The 23,167-nt window shown below is 52.1% G+C and overlaps 1 protein-coding gene across 3 annotated transcripts; it reads right to left on the bottom strand.

The window, feature by feature from the left end:
* Positions 1–5,852: 5,852 nt before the first annotated feature.
* On the bottom strand, positions 5,853–10,845 carry NPAS4 (neuronal PAS domain protein 4). 3 transcript variants are annotated; one of them, XM_046016411.1, is made up of 8 exons: positions 10,540–10,845; positions 9,673–9,824; positions 9,384–9,486; positions 9,004–9,265; positions 8,713–8,822; positions 8,232–8,367; positions 6,675–8,110; positions 5,853–5,981 (listed from the first exon to the last, which is right to left on the bottom strand). In XM_046016411.1, exons 1-8 carry the CDS (start codon positions 10,712–10,714, stop codon positions 5,953–5,955), a joined length of 2,403 nt encoding a protein of 800 aa, XP_045872367.1. In that variant the 5' UTR covers positions 10,715–10,845; the 3' UTR covers positions 5,853–5,952. The 3 variants fall into 3 exon arrangements, with proteins under 3 accessions (XP_045872367.1, XP_045872368.1, XP_045872365.1); XM_046016409.1 differs by lacking the exon at positions 5,853–5,981 and having other exon boundaries at positions 6,002–8,110; XM_046016412.1 differs by lacking the exons at positions 8,713–8,822; positions 9,384–9,486; positions 9,673–9,824; positions 10,540–10,845 and having other exon boundaries at positions 9,004–9,175.
* Between the last annotated feature and the right edge of the window lie 12,322 nt (positions 10,846–23,167).

Here is a 23,167-nt window from a genome sequence, read left to right on the forward strand (position 1 = left end):
TTTCTTAGCGATTCGGGGTCTCTTCTGATTCCATACAAACTTTAGGATTATTTGCTCCAGCTCTTTGAAAAATACCGGTGGAATTTTGATCGGAATGGCACTAAAAGTATAGATTGCTCTAGGCAGTATAGACATTTTCACAATGTTTATTCTTCCGATCCAAGAATGGTCTTCCATCTTTTTGTGTCTTCTTCAATTTCTTTCATGAGTGTTCTGTAGTTCCTCGAGTACAAATCCTTCACCTCTTTGGTTAGGTTTATTCCCAGGTATCATATGGTTCTTAGTGCTATAGTAAATGGAATGCCTTTTTTTTTTTTCCAAAAAAGATTTTAAGTCCTCTCTACACCTAATGTAGGGCTTGAACTCACAATGCCAAGATCGAGAGTCATATGCTCCACCAACGGAGCCAGCCAGGCGCCCCTCGGCATAATGCCTTTAAGATCCATCCAAGTCGTCGTGTATCAGTAGCTCATTCCTTTTTATCGCTAAGCAGAATTCCCACGTGTGGATGCACCAGCCTGTCCATCATCCATCTGTTGAAGGCATTTTGTTGTTTCCACTTTTCTTACTATCACAAATAAAGCTGTTATGATCATGCCTGAAAGACCAGAATTTTCATTCCTCTGGACAAATGTCAAAGAGCACAATTGCTGAGTTGTATAGTAAGTGCATGTTTAGTTTTTTAAGAAACGGCAAAATTTCTTTTCAGAGTAACTGTATCATGTCACATGGCAGGCAGCAACACGGGAGAGATCCAGTTTCTGCACATTCTCGCCAGTACCTCACGTTGCCATCGTTATTGTTCGTCTTTAGTCGTTCTGATAGGTGGTTAGTGTATCTCATTGTGCTCTTAATTTATGTTTTCCTGACGGTTGGTGTTGTTGAGTATCTTTTCACGGGCTTATGCATATATATTCTACATATATGTTCTTTGGTGAGATGTGTCTCATGTCTTTTGTCTCTTTTCATGGATTTTTTTTTTTTACTGTGTGTCTCGAGAGTTTTAGGTAGGAGTCTTTTGTCAGATGGTTTGAAAATATTCTCTCCCACTGAGTAGCTTGTCATTTTATCCTCTGAACAAGATCTTTCACAGAGAAAACTTTTGAATTTCAATGAAGTCAATTTTTAAAAAATTTTTTTCTTTTATGGATCGTGCTTTTTGTGTCACAACTAAGAACCCTTCACCCAGCCCCTAGTACCTAAGTACCTAGGATTTTCTTTTGTGTTTTCTTCTACAAGTTTTTTTAATAAAACATTTTTAAAAAGATTTTATTTATTTATTTGACAGAGAGGGATCACAAGTAGGCAGAGAGGCAGGCAGAGAGAGAGGGGGAAACAGGTTCCCTGCTGAGCAGAGAGCCCAATGCAGGGCTTAATCCCAGGACCTTGGGATCAGGACCTGAGCCAAAGGCAGAGGCTTAACCCATTGAGCCACCCAGGCACCCAGCTCTCTGCTGCTTAAGCGTCTTTCCCCTTTAGCACCATGAGACTAGGGGGAATTTCTTCGTCTTTTAGCTTTCCTCTCAGTTGCCCAGTCTTTCCACACCCCAGTCTGGAATTTAGCAACTATTCCATGGGGAAAACAAACCATGCATTTGGGGGCTCCTCCAATTTCCAATCCATTACAACAGCCCCTGCTGGCCATCCCAAAACTCACTACCAGTGGATTACCTCTGTGTGGACTAAACCAATCAGCCTGCACCCAGAATAGGAACATTTCTCCAGGGCAGAAGATGATGGGACTGTCAGCTCACACATGAAAAGTCTCTCTCCTCTCTGGGATTTTAGTAATTCTACTTGTTGTTTCTACATTCTCCACACAACAGCCAGAGGGATGCTTAAACGTGTAATCATATCATGTCATTCACCTGCTCAAAGGTACTCAATGGATTCCTATTCCACGTGAAATCAAGTCTGAGCTTCTTACCAGTCAATGCCGTTGGTAATCTTTTCCCTTTGCTGACCTTGACCCAACCACACTGATGTCCTCGCTATTCCTTAAACAGGTCACATCATTCCTTTTAAACACTTCTACTCTTGCTTTCCTTTGGTCTGGAACATTCTTATTTCTGTTTCTCACCTTTTAGGTCATAGCCCAATGTTACCTCCTAATTTTTAAAAATATTTTTAAAGTTTTTCAAAGTAATCTCTACACCCAGTGGAGGGTTTGAACTCACAACCCTGAGATCAAGAGTCACACGCTCTACTGACTGAGCCAGCCAGCTGCTCCAATGTTACCTCCTTATAAAAGTTTTTATTTTCTTTTTTTAAAGAGTTGATTTATTTATTAGAGAGAGAGGAAGAGAACACAAGCATGGGGTACAGCAGGCAGAAGGAGAAGCAGACTCCCCACTGAGCAGGGAGCCTGAGCTGGGGCTTGATCCCAGGACCCTGGGATCATAACCTGAGCCGAAGGCAGACACTGACTGAGCCATCCAGGCGCCCCACTGTTAACTCCCTACAAAATTTTTTTCAGACACCCACTCTAAGTTAGGTGGGTGTCCAAACTAGAGCTGTGGTTCTCCATCACGGGACCCTGGTGCTTTCCCTTATTGTACATTCTCTACGCTCTTTTTAGACTGCTCGTTTACTTTTTGTTATGTCTCCCCACAACTAGAATATGAGCTCTGTGGGCCCAGGGACCTTGTCTGTCCTGTGAACCGCTGTCTCCCCAGCACGCAGCGCATTTTCTGATACATACAGGTATTGCAAGTTTTTATCACATGGAAGCTGCGGAGTCCGCACTTGAACTCAGTCTTTGACCCCAAAACTTGAGCCCTTTCCCCTACCTTCTGCTCCCAGGCCAGAGTTGGGACTGGTGGGAAGGGACTTGGCTGAGAGTAGATCTGGCTTCTGCAGTGACTCTGGGAGAGCCATCGTGCAAGTCCTTCCCTCTCTCCCAGCCTCAGTATATCCATTTGTTTCTAGTTGTGATTGAGCCACAAGGGACCTTGCTTGTGAGAACAGAAACAGATCCCTCTCTGTCCAGCAGGGGGAGCAGTTGGCTTTCCTATTTTTTTTTCTTTGTGCTGGACAGTGCTCGTGCCTCCCGGGGACCTCTGGTTGGGGATGATCCCTGGTGTCTCCTCGTTAAAAACGCTGTCTGCTATCACCCGCCACCATGAAAACCAACAGTAAGGTGGCTCTTTTTTCTCCTATATTTTTATTTTTAAAATTTTCATTTATTTGATTTTTACTTTTAAAAAAACTTTTAATTTCAGCATAGATACAGATTCATAGGAATGTTAAATATACCCTATGCCTATTATTTCTGCCATTATTAACATCTTACACGTATTGGTACATTTGTCACAATTAATGAGCCAATACTGATACATTATTATTAACTAGAGTCCATAATTTATTAGTATTCCTCCCCCCCTCTCTTTTTAACCTCTGTCTTTTTCTGTTCCGGGATCCCATCCAAAATAACCCCGTGTATTTCACTGTAATTTTTCTTAGGTTCCTCTCGACTGTTTAGAGCTTCTCGGATTTTTCTTTCCTTTTTGATGACCACCAGGGAGGTTTTTAGATGGGACTCTAGTGTGTGTCTTGAGCTTATGTTCACTTAAGATTTGAAGCTGAGAGTTACAACCCTTTGCTAAGAAACAAGTTTTTGGGGTAGAAATTGGTGACTTCTACTCAAAGCCTTGGGCTGTTCTTCAAAAATGGTCCTCTCAATCAAATATTTCTCGTGTGCCTGCTATGAACTCAGCCCTGCGCATGCTGCCTTAGGGTAGGGAAGCTAAGACCGGGTCCTGGGGCTTACAGTTCGGTTCTTCTGTCCAAGTGGGAGGACAGATGCACAGGAAGGCAGAGGGCAAGACTTCGCCTTTCCTGTTTCTCCAACAGAAGATAAATCCAAGGTGCAAAAGGGATGACAGGTCCCTGGAATGTCTTCCTTCCTGTGGGACCCTCTCAAGGGCACGATCCTGGAGCTGGAGGATTTGGAATGAAAGGAAATTTAGGGGATTCAGTGTCATGACCTCAGCTCCTGGAGTCCAGCCCAGTATTTCACTGGAGGATGACTGGAGTGTCCTTCCCCTCCTTGAGAAACTTCTCTGAGACTCGGTGATCACCGGTGCCTTCTAACTCACTTCATTATTATTATTTTCTTCTCACTTTAATAAGCTAAGTCTATTCTGTGCTCCTCAGCTTATAAAGACCCAGTTGAGTTCTAGCAGCATCTTTGAGAAGTTAACACCTTTTTCTTCAGTCCCTTTTTACCTGTGAAGAAACTGAGGCTCGGATCTCTCTCAGCAAAAAAATTGTTGGAGGTGGGATTTGAGTCAAGGTCTTTCTGTCTCTCGGTTTTCATTCTCCCACCCGCCACCACACCCTGTGGCCACTGGGCACTCAAGTTGGGAGGAAAAGAGCATTTGTGAGAACTTTTTTTCTCATGACCCAGTTAGTTATATTCCACACCCAAGCTGGGGGTCTTCTCTAGCTTGTAGACCTGGAAGAGAAGAGGCTCCTGCCCCATTCCAAGTCTGACCTTCTCAGGTGCTCTGGAAGGGGACAATATGAGGTGGTGATTGAGCAGCTTTGGGAACAGAGGGGACAGCCCAGAACTCAGATGCATTGACGTAGGTATGTTGCCCCCCTGCGTGGGGCAAATCACTTGTTACCTGAGATCCTGTGTCTCCGTTGGTGAAGTGGTGCCACTATGCCTGTCTAGAGGCTTTACTGTAGGTAACAAGAGATGTGAAAGTGTTTATCCACTGAAAGTCCCATGCAGGGATAATGCAGGTGGTTATCATTTCCAGCGAGAAGACGCAGAGCCCCCAAGGGAAGTTGCTTCCCTGCAGGACCAGGCTGAAGACAGACTCATGTTCTGGAACTTCAAACCCATGTCCCGGAAAATGTCAGGTTGAATCCCCTGCCCATCCCCAGGCCCTTCTGCTCCCTCCCTCACTGTGAGCACTGTGCGCCTGGAGCGGGAAGGAGACTCCAATACCCTCTAATATTTTATGCCAAAGCACCTTGAAGGCAAGAGGCAGCATCTGTTGGGGCTCCAAACTCTCCAGAGTGGAGTCTCAGAGTGGGTCACACCCTGCACGCTCGTGTTGAGTGAAGGAATGAATGATTGCGTGAGTGGAGGAGGAAACCCCGGGGCTGTCAGTAGGTCCGGGCTTGGCCTCCTGGCCCGCAGACTCCCACCTGGGCCTCCCAACCTTCTCAGATCCCCACCCTTCCTTTTTCAGAGCAGCGCATGACACCAGTGGTACCAAAAAGGCAAACTGGACTTTATTATAAAGTTGGCTACAAAGTCACCGCAGCACCACGCAGTGGCCACCTGGGCAGGCCCAGGCAGTCTGGCAGCCGGGTGAGTCCCGCACCGGGTACGCGCACTCGTGCAGGCACACGCGTGACAGCGGCAGGTCTGCCTTCCTCCATCGGAAAGGAACGTAGCGTCTCTTCGCGCCCCCCACCCCAGGCGCGGGGCGCAAAAGTCACAAGAAGGGCCGCCAGGGCGGCAGAGTCCATCGGAATTGAAATCCCGTTACTGGTGTGTAGAGAATTCTACGTGGGTGTCAAGAGCCCCTGAGGGCACAGGCTGGCCCAGGTGGGCGCTGCCTTTCCCCCACCAAGGCCCAGGGGTGGCTTGGCCCCCCAGGAGTGGAGAACTGGCCCAGGCCCATGGGGTAGTGCGGGGGGTGGGGAAGTGAGACTCCCCCATTCTCCGCTTGAAATCCCATTCAAGGAAACTCACTACGAGTGAATACAGATTGAAATGGAAACTGGGATTGCTTGAAGGCTCTAAGTTTTAAAAAGAAGCTCCCCTCCCTTGCCCTCCCACCTCCCCCCCCCCAATGTCCTGCAGGGCCTGGGGAATCAGATATATCCCCCTCTGGCCCCCAGAATCCCCCCAACAGTCCCGGGGGGGTGGAGAGCGGCTCCACGTCTTGATGACAATATGCCATACTTGACGACGTTAAGTCACAGACTTATTCAAAACGTTGGTTCCCCTCCACTTCCATCTGCAGAGAGAGAGAGATGACAGTCAGTAAGGTCATTGGGAAAGACAGGTTGAGGGTACGGCGCACTGTTGGCATATAGCCCAGGCCTCAGATATGTTGGTCCAATGACTGAGTGACCACCAGAGGCTCAGCAAGAGAAGGGACCAATCTGGGTGAGGGAGTGAAACTACGACTATTGTTTTGGAAAGGAGGGAGCCATGGGCAAGGAGCCTCCAGTGGGCTAGGGGCTGAGTTTCACTTTCCTCCTTTCCCAAACTCTTGCAAACTCTTGCTCTGTATTCTCTTTAGGGGGCAGGAATACTGAGATACAACTCTAATCCCTCTTCCCTCAGTTTGTTTATGAACTTAAGCAAGTTTCTTTAACTCTGGAACTTTGATTTTCTTCACCTGTGAAATGGATGATGATGGCCGATCTAGGTCCCTCACCGAATGAAGAAGCACAAGTCATTAACAAGGGATTCTCTTGCACTTTATGCTGCGTCCCTGACCCCTGCCCTCTAGGCCTACTTATCCAGAATGTCTATGCTAAGTTTTTTTCTAGTTCTTCTCTTCATTGCTACCCTGGGCAGTAAGGGTTGTTGTGCCATTAATAAAATTAAGGTACAGAAAGGGGAATTTTTACCCATCTAATTCTACCAGCATCTCGTTGGCGGGGCAGGGAATTACGTTCCCAAACACTTTGGCCGGACTCACCTTCGTGGAAGCTGTCTTGAACTTGGCTCTGGAGTTGATGCAACTCATCAGTAAACCCATCGTAGGGGAACGCTGAGACACCTGTCTCAAAGGCGGTTTCGTATGTGGCCAGGTCCTCCAGGAAGCTGTGGTCTTCTGGGGACAGGTTGTTGCAAGGCGGTGAGGCCCCTCCTGGGACCGCTGCCTCAGGATCCCCTGAACTCCATTCCCCATTGGGGTCTGGGGTAGAGAGATCCATGAAGATGTCTTCCACGGGCGTCTCTTCCAGGAATATGTTATCAGGGTCAGCCAGGAAATCCAGCTCCTGGCATTTCCAGGGTTTCAGGTCCAGGCTGAGCACAGGGGGACCAGCCCCCGGAAGGGACAGGTTGGAGTCCAGGGGCTCCAGACCTCCAAGTGGCTCCAGGCCACCCGTGCCAGCCTCAGCTGAGAAGGGCCTGTCCATGCCCTGAGCCAACTGGCTGATCTGCTGGATGAGGCGGTCTATCTCATTCTGCTCCTTCTCAGAGTAGTGGAAGAAACTCTGCTTGACTGGAGAGGCCTCAGGTGTAAGCAGGCCTTCGGGCACCAGAGGGACGTCCACAGAGAGGGGTCCCCGCAGCTGGGCTAAGGCCAGGAGCGTGCAGTCCCCATTACCAGGGCTGCTAGGACTTGGGGGCAACTTCTCATAGAGAAAACTGCATCCCTCCTGGGTGAAGTAAGTCTTGGTGGGATTGGGGCTCAGTTGCTCTGGGAAAGTTTGGCTGGGGCTGTTGAGGTGTGCTTGGAATGCTGTGCTGGGAGGAGTCAGCTGCTCATGGGCAGGGCTGCCCAGAGACTCTGGGAAGGTGGCAGTGCTGGGAAGGAGCTGGTCTGGGAAGGCAGAGGTGCAGGGAGTCAATTGATCTTCATAGCTTCTGGCTGAGGTTTCGGTCAGCTGGCCCTGAAGTGGGCTGGTCAGTGGATCTGGGAAGGTTGCACTGCTGGGCGTCAGTTGATCAGAAAATGTTGCGGTGCTTGGAGTCAGCTGTTCTTGGAGAGAGCTGGAAGGAGTGGACAGGTGGGTCTGGAAGGGCTCGTGGAGGCTGAAGAGGAAGGCACAGCCTCCTGGCTGGTGAGGTGTGTAGGGTGGGGTGCACACAAGATCCTTGCTCAAGTCTGCTTGAAGAGAAGGCTGAGAGCCAGACGGGAATGCCAGGTAGCTAAAACCCAGCTCTTTGGGGGGTTGGGGAAGCTCTTCTGATGTTGAGGCAGCACCCAGTTCTGGAGCACTAGGGAAATTGGTGCTTCTGGGAACCCCCAGGGCTGGGGTGAAGAGTGGGTTGGGGCTGGAACACTGCTCTTGGGAGAGGATGTTCTCAGGGAATGAGGGCAGCATCGTTGGGTTGCCCAGGACATAGGCTGCCTGGGTATTTTCAGAATTCAGCTGCTGGCGGAGGCTCCAGGCTTCCGTGTCACTGGAGAGGAGAGAAGAGGCAGGTGGTAAGGGTTTGGTGGTCTTTCCCAGAGAAGTTCCCTGATTTGTATCTCCTCTACGTCCATCTCAGCTCTCCTCCAAGCCCCTGCAGTGCAGCTCACCTGATTGGGTAGTTATTAGCAGTAATGGGGCCCTCTGGACCTTCTGAGTATAGCAGGCAATAAATCCATGCCCAGCCTCCAGGCTTGGCCTGCAGTCTCACGACCATCTCTGCCTGAATATCTCCACTTTCAGCCACTGAAGGGAAAGAAGATATGAAGAATTAGGACATCCATCAGGCAACAACACCTAAACTCCCCCTTTGCTGACCTCTCCACTGAATTGGGATATCAATGACATCTCTATTTCTGACTACCCTGACCTGCACCACTCAGCTCCCCACCTTGACCTCACCACTTGGAGTCCCCCAGTTCTGATTCTATTCTCATTTTGACTCCTTACCCTAAAGTTCATCCTATAGTATCCAAAATTGTTGGCCTCTGGCATCTCCCCAGCTAAGTCTTGAACACAGCCCTTCTTGGTTGGGTCTCCCATCACCTTTCCCAGCTCCCTGTCTTGTCCCCAGCCTCTCTGGACACTCACACAGGCGGTAGTGTTGAGCAGAAGCGTGGGCCAGGTCCTCAGGGTGCAGAAGTCCATACCATGATTTACAGAGCAGTTCATTGCGCTCAAAGCCCAGGTAGATTAGGACACTGGGAAGGTGGAAAGGGTGAGGTCAGCTTTCTGTTTTCCCTGCTTTATACCCAGGCATCTCACTCCCTCCCAGGTCCTCTGCCCCCCTACACCCCATCCTCCCTGCCCCTGACTCCAGAATCTAGGGTCCCCTCATCTCTGGCTTGCCTTCCTTCTGGAGTCTGAATGTTCTGGGCTTACCTCTCGGAGATGTCCAGTAGGGCCAGGTCCTTAGCATGACGGCTCTGGAACATGGCCAGGAAGAGTGAAGCAGGGCCAGGGCCAGGACCAGGACGAGGTCTTGGTTCCAGTGGGGCACAGAAAGCTGTAAAAACAGGGTTTCCCGCCCAGTAGGCTCCAGGTGGATGAGCATGGAATCGGCCTCGAATAAGCACCAGTTTGTTGCCTGCACTCTGGCGCCTGAGAGACTTGGAGGTGTTGAAGCGACAGCGGAAGAGGCGATCTAGGTACATGAAAAGAAAAACTGATGAGGAAGTGGATCATTGCAAGACATAGCAGGTGGGGAGGAGCAGGGAAGCAGGAAGGAGGTTTAATTGAGAGAGGGAGAAGGGAGTTCTTACCAGTGTCCAGGGCAGAGGGCAGAGTGAGCTGCTGGCGCACAGTTAGGTGGTCAGCTGGGTCAATGATGTCATAGAGACTGTCACCCTGGGCAACCAGGTCCACCTGAAGAAAGGTGAAGAGATGAAATGATATTTAGTGAAGGAAGCAAGGGCCAATCCTTGACACATAGCGTCTGTCAGGGTATAACCCCTCTATCCTCAGTAATTTATTCTCAGATTCTCAAAAGTGGAAAACTCACTGCATCTCATATGTGCCCCAGCCCAAACTGAGAGGACTCTAACCACTCACCATGGAGTGGCCCAGATGTTCGCTCACACTCTCAGACAGATAAAGTAGCTTCCCCTCTGCTGTGAACACAAGTAGGAATCCAGGTAGTGCCGCCACTATGTCTTCAAGCTCTTGAGATGAGAGAAGTCCCGTGGGGCCCGCCAGAGGAGTGCCTGCAGGATAAGAAGACATGGTGGGTCAGGAGTAAAACTGGGAGGCAAAGCATTAGTAAGGAAAGCACGGACTGAGTTTCAGAAAATCTGGAGGAATTTTTCATGAACCTGCCTCTGCACGAACCTGTTGACCCGCTGCCCACAGCTCTTGCCAGGGAACCTGTTGCTGGATCTCTCTAGCCAGAGAACCCTTTGACTCCTAAGTCAGGGCTTGGTCTTTCTTGGCCCCGAATTTCAGACCCACGGACAGCGCTCAAAAACCGACTGGGTGTTCAGCACCGCGGGCAGCGCCTTGCTGCACGGTCGTGCTTTCAGCACCGCGGACAGCGCTTCAAAGGCGGCAGAAGAGCCCACTTTCAGCGTGGAGAACCGTGGAAGCGCTTGCCCGGGTTTTGGTAACACCATCCCTGCAACTGCCGGGGCTTCCCTCCCCGGGCTCCTGGAGCGCCTCTGCGCTTGTGGGAACTAGGACCATTCTTTCCTGGCTCTCCTCCTTCCGTAAGTCTGGCACTGGGGACCTTATCCAGGCTCTTACCCACATCCAGAACTAAGGCGAGGTCTGAACAGAGCTCATGAGGAAAAGTAGGAAGTCCTGAGTTCCCCAAGTCTCCCTTCTCTCCCCAGCTCTCCGCCACACTGCCCTGGACATGCAGCAGTCCCCGTGGGTTCCCTTAGCTCCATTGCCCCCAGTTTCCAGCAGCCCCGGTTTGCTCACCTCCAGCGAAGAAGACGCCCTTGCGGGTGTAGATGCAAGCAAGGCTCATAATGTGCAGGTAGGATAGCCGGACCTTGTCCGCTTCGGCCAGAGGCAGCAGCTCCTTGAGGTTCCGGATCTCAGCGTTGATCTGGTCGCGGCGCGCCTTGGAGGCGCCCTTGGTGGAGCGGTACATGACTAGCGGCTGCAGAGCTCCAGCTCCGGTGCTCCGAACACCTGCGCTCCCGTCCAGACGCACCGGTGGCTTCTTGCTTCTTGCTTCCCCGTCTCTCGCTCAGGCTCTCTCTCTCCTCTCTCCTCTCCTGGGCTCCGCTCGGCTGCGCTGCCCCCGTCGCCTGCTTCGTTCCGCCTTATATAGCTCCTGCTAGGCGTGGGGGGCTCGCTTTAGAGAAAGGGGGGGGCGGGAAAGCAGGAGGCTGGGCTAAGCAAGCTGCAGCGGGAGCCGCTGCCTGGGGAGGGGGGAGCGCTCCTCCTCCCTCCCTGGCTCCCAACGTCATCCCATGACGTAGAATGAGAGCGGGAGGGGGGACGGGAGGAGGGGGAGAACGGAGGCTGCGGAGGGGGCCGTGGCTGGCAGCAGCTGAGCCGAGAAGCAGGCGCTGCGCTAGGAAACCCTGAAAGGGGGGGGTGCGGGGAGCCAGGGGTCCAAATGTATTCAGCTGAGGGAAGGGACAGGGCAAGGGTTAGGGCAGTCTGAAGACCCTGGCAGGAGAGCATGTAGAGGGGAGGGAGGGACTGTTTCCAACATCGATTTTTCTACGGAGATAAGGAAATGGGGGAGGCGCGGGGTCGTCTACAAATTCCTCCCTGCTATTCACCAGACAAAGGTCACGTTCACACGTGGAGAAGTAGGACCCTCCTTGGCCTCTGCGGGATGGGTTGCAGCTGAGGTTTCTCTCTAGGGATTACTCAATCTGGGATTCCCTTAGTCACTTTCAAAGAACAAATCTCCTCCCCCCACCCTTTCGAAACCCAGGTCTTGGCACTTAGCAGGGGGCATTACATGGAAGTCTAAGTCTCTAGGGTGGGGTGAAAAGAGGGTCCTGAGGGAGAGGGACTGGCTGAATTTGGCCTCGGTTCTAGGTTCCCACAACCAAGAATAGCAACGCCAACACCAACGCTGCAGTGATTCTCGGTTTCCCTGTCAACTCATTAACTGCAGTCACTAACAAGGGAAACTGAGGCAGGGTCCCAGGGCACCGTGAGGATCTGGGTCTGCACCTAGGTATCCCTTCCCCCACCCCGTTGCCAGCCCCCAGAGCGAGCGGTTCCCCCCGCCCGACTGCAAGCCTCGGTCTCCCGGCGGGCCGGGGGCGGGGGCGGGGCCGGGGGAATCCCAGCTCCATATTAGGACAGGAATCCTCCGGCGGCTGCCGCGGCGGCGGCGGCGGGCGGGGCCTGGCTGCCTCCGCACCGCTCCGGAGGGCTCCCCCCGTCTCTGGCGGGGAAGATGGGGAAGCAGCAAAGAAACGAGGGGGCTGTGCTGCAGCCTCCGAGATCCCTGCACCTGCCAGGGACCCCGTAGTTCCGTCGGGCTGTCCACCGTACCCCTCTCCAACCCCCTCCCCATCTTCCGCACTAGGACTCCTTGTTCTGTCTCTTAACCTTCAACTCTCCACATCCTCCTCCTTCGGCCCCGACTAGTTTCTGAATCTCATTGCCTGCCTGGTGTTCTGTCTCAGCTTTGTACCTCCTCCCAAAAAATAATTCCCCCTTCTGCTCTCTCCAGACTCCCTGCCTCTCTTCATCAGTTTTGTCTCCACGTCCGGTCACCTTTGCCCTCTATCTCCTTCTTTCTTTTTTTCTCTTTTCAGCACAGATAGTTGCTGGCCACAGGGGCTAAGGGGAGCCTTTCTTTCCCCTAGACTTCCATAAAAGGAGAAGGATGTGGTCTAGGGGACATTTTATGTGAAATCTTATGGTAGAATAAGGATCTGTGTGAAAGTATGAAGAGGCTGAAAATAAGACCACTTAAAAATTGGGGAGAGGGGTCTGGCCTGATCGTAGAAAGTCACATAGGAAGGGTGGGGATAAACTTTGGGGTCAAGGCAAAATTTGGGGTCAAGAAACTCCTCATCCCTTTGGTGGTGGCAAGAGAGGCAGAGTGGGAGAAGAAGATAGTTGAGGAGAAGGGTGTCTCAGAAGAAGGTGTCTGGGCATCCAGTCGTGACCTTTTGTGCCATTTTGGCAGAGGTTGGGGCCATCTCCATCATCCATCCTGTGTTCAGTGGCACGACTGAGAGGAAGGGAAGAGGCATGTGTGCCTGTCTGTCTGCCACTATCTCTAACCCTATTTATCTGGATTACAGAGGAATCGTTCCCTCGGGACGTACACCTCTGTTCCACTTTCATCTGTATCTGACCTCTGGTGCACCCAACCGCCCCTCCCTCAAGCTTCTGTTTGGACAAGCCCTTGATCTTTGGACCATTCTTGTATGAAAATCTGGGGCAGTGTTCCTGACTTCTTCACCTACTGATGCTTTAGCCTTGGCTGGGAGACAATCTTAGCATCCCTTTCTAGGATAAGAACTCTCTGTTGGTCGTGTCCATCCAGTCTCCAGCGAACTGAACGGAGCCGCAGTGACAAGAGCGGGGCACTGACCGCTGTCCATGGTTCTGAAAAAAAAATCACCCTGGAAAGTAATTTGGCCATGATTTGCCTGGACATCAAAGTAGAGCTTGAGTTCACACAAGCTTCAGAGTGAGGCCCCAGTTAGCGGTCCACTTCTCCTTGGAGGATGAATGTGGGGGGGTTTAGGGTTTAGGGTCCCAAGGTTTCTGAGCTGGAAGAGTAAAATTAGCATGAGAGAAGAACTAGCTCAAGGGAAGAATCCTTGCATTTTTCCAGAATGGGCTGGGGGGGAGGCCCTCTGGAAGGAAAGAAGGGTCTAGAAAAGGATAAGGGAGGGGGATGAGAAGGGCTCATCCTATTTCACCCACTCTAATTCAAGTTGAGAAGCTCTGTGTGCCCCAATGTCTCCTCTCCGTAGGCCAGCTCCCACTCCCCTTGCCTCCCACCTCCGTGAAGCTATTTTTAACTGAGCAGAACCAAAAATAGCTTGGCAGCAGCTTCAGGCCGTGGGAGAGGAGCTATTTATATCACCAGTGACGGTTCCAAAATAGCAAGCAGGAGGAGGGGGGCGGCTGGCACGCTAGAGAGCTCCTGGCCGCTGCTAAAAATACTGGCAGTGTGAGTCATCCCGGCCAGGCTGAGTCACCCCACTCTCCCCCTCCTTGAATCGGCAGGCAGCAGCAGCAGCAGAACAGAACAGGCTAAGAATTGGAAGCTTGAGATGGGGGAGGAATCAGAGCCCATTGGCTATGGGAAAATGGGCAAGAAGTGAATTGAAAGAGGGGCTTTGGCTGGGGTGTCTGGGTGGCTTAGTCAGTTGAGCATCCAACTCTTCATCTCAGCTCAGGCCTTGATCTCCCGGTCCTGAGTTTGAGGCCTGCGTTGTACTCCATGCTGGGTGTGGAGCCTATTTAAAAACATAGGGGCTTAGGGGTGAATGTGTAGAAGGAATGGGGGGAACAGGAGCCACCCAGCTAAACCCATGGTTTGAGCCTGCAGTATTCTCAGCTATGCACTGCTGTTTAGCAATTCTTGGGCAGTTGAAGAGAGGGAGCCAGACTGAGGGTGTGCATGTGTCCATCTGTCCATTTGACTGTGACTGTATTTGTATGTCTGTGTCTGTCTGCATGTGTCTTTGTAGCTGTGTGTCTGTATCCCTGTGTACCTATGCACTTGCCTATGCCTGCTCTGTATCTGTCTTTGCAAAAACTGCCCTCCACTTCCCGTGTTGTACGTAGTTCTATGTTTGTGTATGTGTTCATATGTTTGCAGTTTTCTGTGTGCCTCCCTGTCTGTGTGTTTGCGTCTATATGTGAGCCTGCTCTGTGCCTTTCTTTCTCAGCATTCAATGGAGAACGTGAATTTGCATGCATCCCCAACCTCAATGCACCTTCTGTTGCCCTCTCTGACATCACTCATTGGGCTTTTGCACAACCTATCCCTTACATTTCTCCACTCGGCATCTTCCTTTCTTTCCAACCCTTGACCCCCCAACCGTTGGTGAAAGTCTGTATTGCATGCGAGCTCTAGTAAAAAAAGATGGAGGAAGGGAGCCCCATATGACCTCTCCCTTTTTTCTTGAATTATCCTGAATCTTCCCCGGCCTGCAGGAGTAAGTGGTTTTCCATCGCTCCATATTTGGGGAGCTGAGGGAAGAGAAGGGCTTTCTTTAGTTCTAAAAAAAAAAAATTCCTAGTGTGGGCACAGGCATGCGCAGCGCGCACACACACACATACACACACAACTGAGAGAGAGAATGAGAGAGAGAAAAAAATATCAAGGTCCCTTCTTTACTGAGACAAGCTCTTTGCATCTGTTGCCATGGCGACCCGCCCACTCCTTCCCCGAAAAATCACCCAGAAGAGGTGATGGCATTGAGGGCCGATTGGCTGATTTCTTTCTTTCTTATTTTTTTCTGAAAAAGGTCTTTTTATAGCAAGAACAGGCTGTGAGATCCCCTGGCCCTGTCTTGCATAGCTTTATTGGGGACCTAGAAAGACATCAACCCTCAACCATTCTCAAAGAGAAGTGTATCTTTTCTAGAGATTTTGGAGATGGTGGCCCCCTGAGAAGGAGATGGAGCATGACTGGCAGTGGGGGGCCTGCTTCTTTAGAACAGCATGGAGACTCCTGGTTAGGGCTGCTTTTCTGGGTGCTTGGGGCAAGTATCTTTCTTGGCAGAGGGTTGTTGACGTGTATCCTGTCTTACCCTGAACAAATGTGTTTATGATGAGAAAGAGAAAGAGAAAGGAAGGGAAGGAGGGAGGGAGAGAAGGAGGGACTAGGGGGTAGAGAATCACTTAATGGGTCTTCAGAGCAGATGACAAGGTGCTTAAGGATGCAAGATTTCCTGGTGGTCAAACCAGACAGGTGGAGAAGATGGCTCAAGAATGATCCATTAATGCAGTAGATGGATCTGCCAGTCACCACCAGAGTAGAGCTGTGGCTACTTGACATGTACCTCAGGGAAGCTGGGGCCATAGGCAAATGCTGTAGGGAGCACTGAAGCTCACCTTTCCTAACTTTGAGTCTCAAAGGCCTCCTCTAAGGCCTGGCCACCAGCCACTGCAGCCACATCACTTTCTCAAGTGAACTGTAGCCTCCTGCCAAATGACTGGATGGTGGAAAAGAAGGGATTCCTTGTTTCCTCCTGTGCCTGGCTTGCTGCAGAAATGGGGTCACTTGAGGCTGGAAGTTGGAAAGCCAGACTAAGAATCTGACTCTAGAGAGAAACACCTCTTCCTTCCAGTGGACTGCTGCCGCCCTTAGCAGGCAAGGACATGGCCGTGGGAAGGGAGTTAGCTCTACTTGAAGTCATGGAACAGAGAGATGGAAAGACTTGAGATTTGCTCTGACTTGTTAGACCAATTTTCACGGCAAATCTCACTGATATTGTTATAGTCATTCGATAGACGGTGAAACTAAGGATCAGGGACAGACAGTGACTTACCCAAAGTCACACAGCAAGTCATTGGTGATTCTGAGCCTTAAGCCTAGTTCCTGCTCCCAGCTCTTTCTCTTGCACCATAGCGAACAGTAGGGATCTGCAGACTCTGGCCAGCATGCTGAATCTTGCCCACTGAGTGTTTGTGTAAATAAAGGTGCTGGCCCACAGCCACATGCATTTGTTTATGTATTGTCTATGGCTGTTTTCATCCTACAGGGGCAGAGTTGAGCAGTCACAACAGAGAAAATGTGCCTTGGAAAGCCTAAAGTATTTACAGACTGACCCTTTGCAGAGAAAGTTTTCCATCTTTTAGAGGAGGATGAGTTCACACTAGGACTATCTCCACTTCTCTCTTTTTCAGCCAGAAGCTCTCTGGGCCCAGGGCATACCAAGCTGTCATTTCATCTGCCTTCACTCTTCCAAATGCCCGAAAGTGGTAATGTTCCTACAGAGATTGGGAGGCTCCGTGGGCTAGGCTTCTTACTGGCTTCTAGCCCCCATGGAGCATCTCCTGATGGTCCACTTCCTGTTGCCATGGCAACAAGGGTTGGATTTGGCAATAAAGAGTCAGGATACTCCACTCCATCCTTACTCCAACCTCAGTCTCAGGACTACATTTTGGGAAGAAGGACGTCCCATAGTTGGTGATGAAGATATGTTCAGGAGGATAGAAAGCCCTGGTGGGAAGAAAACTATGGTATTATGGGGTCTCGGGCCTCCTCGAGTCTTCAGTCTGACCAAGGGGAAGAAACCTAATGCAACTTCTCAGAGAGGTTTAGTTAACTTGCCCAGTGTCCCAGTGCTAGAATGAAATGATTCTAAAATTAGAAACCAGGTTTCTTGATTTCCACTTCTTTCCATTTTTAAAAAGATTTTATTTATTTATCTGAGAGATGGAGAGAGAGAGAGAGAGAGAGAGAGAGAGAGAGAGAGGACAAGCAGGGGGAGAGAGAAGAAGCTCCTTGCTCAATGTAGGACTCAATCCCAGGACCCTGGGATCATGACTCGAGCCAAAGGCAGATGCTTAACTGCCTGAACCACCCATGCGTCCCTACTTCCTTCCATTTTTACCAGACTGTTCTTGGGTTTGAAACCACACCAAAGTTTTCTAACAGATTCTGAAGCATCTCCCCAGGCCCAGGTCTAGAGTTTGCCCGTCTGTCGAGTGGAAGCATAATCCTTATGTAGACCTGGTCTGAGCAGCGGCTGTCTTTTGTTCAGCTGCATCTTCGAAGCCTGTTTTCTTTCTCCCAAGGCCTTTTCATTATGTGATCACTCCCCCAATCTACTTGCACAGGGAGGTATTCAGAACATTTTATCTATTTATGGTTATGAAATCAACAAAACTCATGTGAAGAGGGTACATGCTGGCACCCACACATTGAGACGGTCAGAGCCGGGTGAGTGGGCTGAGCCGAGAAGGTGAGGGGCAGGGAACCATGCGGTGGGTGGGAGAGTGTAGCCAGGTGGGAAGAGATGAAACTGCTCTGGGCGAGGACCTGGAGGCCGGGCAGAGAAAAGGGGCCACAAGTCATGCAATGAAGAGCATGTCAGAACAGCCGCGTTCCAAAGAGGGGAGGAAAATCAATCAGCGAAAAGGTTCTTTAAGTGCACAGCAGGGGCCCAATACTCCTGTAAGGCTCAAGGGGTAGACAGGAGTTCGGGACACTGGCCTTGCCTTTGAGGAGCTGGGGGTCTGGAGGAAGAGACAGACCCTCCACCATTCATTTATTAGTTCAGCCCAGTTTCACAGTCTTCTGCACCACGGTCTCCCACCCTCGCGCACACACACACGCAATGGTGAAGTCCTCCTTGCTCGGCTCGTCCTCTCCTTGGGTCCGGGGCCCTTCCCCAGTGCTACCACAGCCTCCCCCGCCTCTGCATCAGCGCATTTCTCATCCTGTACCGTCACTGCTTGTTTACTTGTCTGTCTCCCCACCAGCATCTCCGTCTCCTCCCTATAGTCACAGCATCTGGCACAGGACCCGGCCCAGAGCAGGGCCCACATATGTATTTCATTCATGCACACGTGTCTGAGCGCTGGGTTTGTGCCAGGCTCTGTGCTAGGCACTGGCGACATAATGTGTGGAAACACGCGCCTGGTCTTAACCTCATGGAGCGTCCAGGCTGGTGGGAAAGTGGGAACTCCATGAAGCCATTGAAATGACTGCTGTGAAGAAGACAAGCAGCGTGTGTGTGGAGAAGCCAGAGGAGGACTGACTGAGCCCATGGAGTTTGGGATCCCCCCCCCCCGTGGAGGTGTGATTGAGCTGAGTTGCTGGGTGAGGTCAAACTGTGCCTTCTTGTGTGGAGCAGGGGACACAGAGGAATGCAATCATAAATGAGACCCCAGATGGGGACAGGTAGCCACAGAAGGGGCCATCAGTGCCAGAGGCTGTGTTAGCAGGTGTGGGGAGTGAAGGTGAAGAGGGGGCAGCCTCTGCTAAGGGCAGCAGGGCCCCCACCTTGACCAGGAGGCTTGGCTCCTGTGCTAAGGGCAGGACTGCAAGGGGGCTGTGGGCAGGTGAGTGGGAGGGATCCTGAGGCTCAGAGAGGCAAGAGAGGGTGGGGGTCCAGTTGGGGGCTCTGGAGTGAGAGGCCCATGTGGAGTCCTGGCTCCTTCACATTGGGCAAGTGACAACATTTCGTGACTCAGTTTACCCATCTGTTAAACAGGGATGTGAGGAGAATAATAGCTCCTGCATCCAAGGATTCACACCAAATTTTAATGAGTTAAATCATTAAAGCGATTGGAATGATGTCTGCCCCACGAAAGGAACATAATAAACGCTGAATGAAGGAATGTCAGTCATCATTATTTCACCTCCATGACAAAGGGAATTCTGAGCAAGGCTCGAAGACCTGGCACGTGCTGCTTGAGGACATTGCACAGGTTCTGTCACTGTAAGTGTGGAACCAGCGCCTGGACACCCGCTGGCTTTTTGTGGCCGTGGCCCAGCTTGGTCTGAGAGCAGCAGATGGGCTGGGCCAGGCTAAGAGCTGCAGCAGTTCCAAAGAAAAAGACAAAGATGACAGCTGGGGTCCTGGAAAAGTTGAGAGATGCACACAAAATCACCCTGAGGGCTCTGGCCTGGGTCCCAACATGACCCTTCCCCAGGTGCCACTGGCTCCCACAGTCCTCAGCACGTCCAGGATGGAGGCCCAATGAGCTCTTTCAGTGCTCAGCGACTGAGCTCCCCTTGGATTTTTCTAGAAGCCAACCTAACTAAGTTCTTCCCCAACTTAAAACACTTCTGGTTTCTATCACTCCCAGTTACCCCAAATTCCTCCTGGCCCCCTCCCTCTTCTGCCCCTCGGTGTTTAGGCCACCACAGGCCCCGGCTTCAAGGATCTGGTTATCACCTGGACACAGCTTGCAACACGAGAGTTCACTGATGCCGCACTTCCCTGCACCTTATACACCTAACGCGCGCATTACGTCACTCAAACGTCATGGCAACCTGCCACATACGGGTTCTTTTTATTCCCACTGGCCCTAGACAGAGAGGAAGTCTCCAAGGACTGGCCCACAGGAGCTCAGGAGTGACTGATGGGGCTCGAGGCTGGGGTGACCATGGGAAAGCAGCAGGCCTGGGATCGCCAGTGACAGAGGGGAAGCCGGAGGAGCAACCAAGAAGAGACTCCCGAGAGCGGGGGGAGTGATGGTCCCCATCCCTGGAAATGCTAGAGCTGCAGGGAGCTGGTTGAACCATGGCAGGAAAGGGGTAGCTGCAGTTATGGTGGGTTGACGGAGCAGATCCTGGAAGCAGGAAAAGATGAAGCCTGGGCATATGGGGAGGGAACACCAGGAAGCTTTAGAAGAAAGGACCATCCGGCTGAAGGGAAAGCTCGTGAATCACCTAACATACCCAGGGAATGAGCTGGAAGAGCCTTCTGTCAAGGATTGTCAAGGTTCTGCAGAATCAGAGGTGGGCTCAGCCTGGATCTCAGTGGATTGTGTTTGGTGCAGGGGAGAGTCCTGGAGAGGAGACCAAGATTCTGGTGGTAGACCTGCTACCAGCCATCTTGGGTGTTATGCAAACTCCTTCCCCTCTCTGGGCTCAGTTTCCCTGTTTGCAAACTGGCAGTGGCAGCGGGTTGGACCACTTGGCCTGGAAGGAACCTCCCATATCTGGCATTGTGAGCATCTCTGGGCCCAGGGCTCAGCTGGTTAGTGCGTCTCAGGTTTTGGAGGTTGAATGCTGCTCCCGAGAGCCGGTTTCAGATGGGAAGAGCCCATGTGCCTTGTGCTAGGGTCTAGGTGGGCCTGAAGTCTCCCAGAGGACTAAGCCCTCATCCCTGGACAAGTAGGGCCACCTTGGGCCTTGGAGGGCTGGCCTGTGTGGACCTGGGTGGTAGCGAGTACTGGTTTTCCTCCTTCAAACCCAACCTGTCAGAGGCTATTCACAGGTCTGTGCCAAGTGCACCAAGGGGACTTACCATTGGAGGGATCCAAAGGGCTCCAAAGTGCGTAAAGCAGATTTCCAGGTCATCCCAGTGTGGTCTGCACAGACCGTGGCTGAAGCAACTACGGTCTCCTCACGGCACTCCTTAGCGTCACGCTGATGGGAGGAAAATACCCCAGCAGCGTCCCACAGACCGCCAGAGAGGGAAGGCACAGCCTGGAAAAACACCACATTTCATAGAATCCCAGGCTCACAGTTGAAGTGGGAGCCCCTTAGTCATCCCCCTTGGGTGACTGAGGCTCTAGTACAGAGAATGGTCCAGGTGGCGCAGCCATCATTTAGTAAATGTGGACCCTCAACCGGGTGCCTGGCTTTGTGCACCTCTCAAAGTCTGGCTGCTGGGATCAGGATGCAGATTTCCCTGCCCAGGCCAAGAGGCGGTGTTCTGGAACTAGTCTCAACAATGCGTTGACTTGCTGTGTGACCTTGGCAAATAGTGTCTCTCGAAGGGATGCCTCAGTTTCCCCTTCTGTGCATCAAAGGCTGGGCTCTGGCAATGGATACCCCTTGGAAGAGCCATTCAGGATTCCGGGGGCTATAACTGCTCCAGATCAGGAACCTCTCTCCTTTGCCAGACGTGGTACTCACATCCAGGCTGGGTCGGATGCACCTCTGGGTCCCCAGCCCTGGTCCAGGGTCGGGGCCCAGAGATGTCTGGAATGTATACAGTACCCTGGGCATGTAGAGCACTTCACAGCTGTCTTCAGGGAGTTCTGGTCAAACACCCCTGTGGGTGCTACAGGGAGAGTGCAGGCATCAGGACTGGGCACGGGAGTCCGAAGATCTGGGTCCACAGGGCTCTGGGGAGCCTGGCCAGAGCCTGCAGGCCATACATCCATCCAGAAACTAACAAGTGCTTGTAAGCAGTCTGGAAGAGGTTTGGCCCCAGAAAGTTCCAGAGAGTTGGTGAGCTGTAGGAAGCCTTCGACGGAAGCAGACGTTTGCAAGTAGCAACCTGGTTGGTTGGCCAAAGCGTCCTTGGGATCCTGAAGCTTATCTAGAGTGATCAACAATCCAGAAAGCCACCTAGATCTGGACTGTCCTGGGGAAGAAGCAGCAGCCGAGGCCATGCTGGAAGGGGAGCCGTCTGGCTCTGCAGCCGGGTGCGGGGTAAGGGCCAGAGGCTGGCACACTGCGTCAGCTGTTCTCAAGGTGAGGAAACAGGGGACTGACCTCTGGCTAGGAAGTCCGCATCGCTGGGCTCTGGCTCACCGCTCTCCAGGAACACACCAAGTGACCCTGGTCAAATCACTACCCTTCTCTGGGCCTCAGTTTCCCTTTCAGTGTAATGAGTGGGCTCGAGAAACTGGTCAAGGGCCTTCCAGTAAGATCCTAAACGACCCCAGGCTGAGCCTGAGGAGAAAAAGGCTAAAGCGGGAAGCTGGAGGGGCGTGGATCTCCAGAGACCCGGGGTAGCCCGGCGGTTAGTGACGTTCTCACCTGGTGTTTTCACTTTGTGGCCTTGTCCAGAGAAGATCCCCAAACGCGCTAGGCCTGGCATCTCGTTTCCTTCCAAGTCTCCTATCGAAGAAGAGTCTCCCCTGTTGGAGGGAGGTAGAGGGGGACGAGGGGCAAGGGCAGGGCCCCCTTTCTCCGTGGTTGGAATTCCCCTAAAGTGAGTGAAGGGCGCTAGAATGGGGGTGGGGAGTATGGCGCGGGGGGCTTCCCGGGCCCAGGCTCCACGCGGGGCTCGCGGCTCGGGGGCGGGGGCAGCTCCCGGGCTCTAGCGGAGCCGCCACTCCGCCGGTTGCCTTTAAAAGGCGCCAGCGCGCGCGCATCAGCAGAAGGGCTGCGGCTCTCTTCCAAAATAGGCAAGAATTGGGAGGCCGCGGGAGACAAGCTGCTAGCAGCTCAGACGTCACCCGGGGCCTCCCTCCCCCCCCACCACCCCCGCCTGCATCACGTCTCCGTGGCAACGGCGTACCGCGGCCGCAGATGAATGAGCCAGAGCGAGGAGAGGAGGAGCACGCAGAGACGAACGCTCGCGCTGTCAGCGCCCAGGCTGCCCCGGGGAAGGGGATGCAGATCCGGCGCTAGGAGGAAGGGGGCGCCCTCATATGCAAAAAGACTCCAAAACCCATTCTTTCCCAAATGATCCTTTATGTCCCTAAAATCCGGAAGCTACATGGTCCAGGGACCCCTGATCCTTTGGTTTAGGGCTTCTCAAGTCTCAGGGTTCCCCTTTGCCCCCATCTCCCCTCCCATTCCGACCGCTCTCTCTGCGCCTCAAACTCTGCGGAAAAATCGGACATCCTGTTGCTTAGCGCCACCGCGTGGCCAGTGGTGGCGCGGCGTCAGGCCGGCTTGCGGCTGGGGTCCCGCCGTCTATGTCGCCCTCTGGCGTTTACTAGTGGGAAGAGCGTAAAAGATCTCAACAGTCTTCACATAAGGACCCTAATTAACAGGGCATCATGAAGACATTAGTAGGTAAGGTTCAGTGAGTGCTCTGGGTGTGTCTAAACTGCTAAGCGCTTCATTTCATTCCCACAGCAGCTCTGCAATTCAGACTATGATGGTGATGATGATGATGATGATGATTACTATTACGATTTTACAGCTGAGAATAACAGGCTGAGAGAACTCGAGACTTGCCTAAGATTCCACAACGGTAAGGGGCAGACCTGCCACCTGAACTCGTGACTG

Source organism: Meles meles, chromosome 8 (genome assembly GCF_922984935.1).
Source record: "Meles meles chromosome 8, mMelMel3.1 paternal haplotype, whole genome shotgun sequence".
Taxonomy (NCBI): Eukaryota; Metazoa; Chordata; class Mammalia; order Carnivora; family Mustelidae; genus Meles; species Meles meles.

Excerpts from the sequence above, each read along its gene's own strand:
- NPAS4 (XM_046016409.1), bottom strand. The coding sequence starts at position 10,714 with ATGTACCGCTCCACCAAGGGCGCCTCCAAGGCGCGCCGCGACCAGATC. Across the intron at positions 8,368-8,712 it reads TGCTCAACACTACCGCCTGT|TGGCTGAAAGTGGAGATATT; the intron begins GTGAGTGTCCAG and ends CTTTCCCTTCAG. Across the intron at positions 8,111-8,231 it reads GCTAATAACTACCCAATCAG|TGACACGGAAGCCTGGAGCC; the intron begins GTGAGCTGCACT and ends TCTCCTCTCCAG.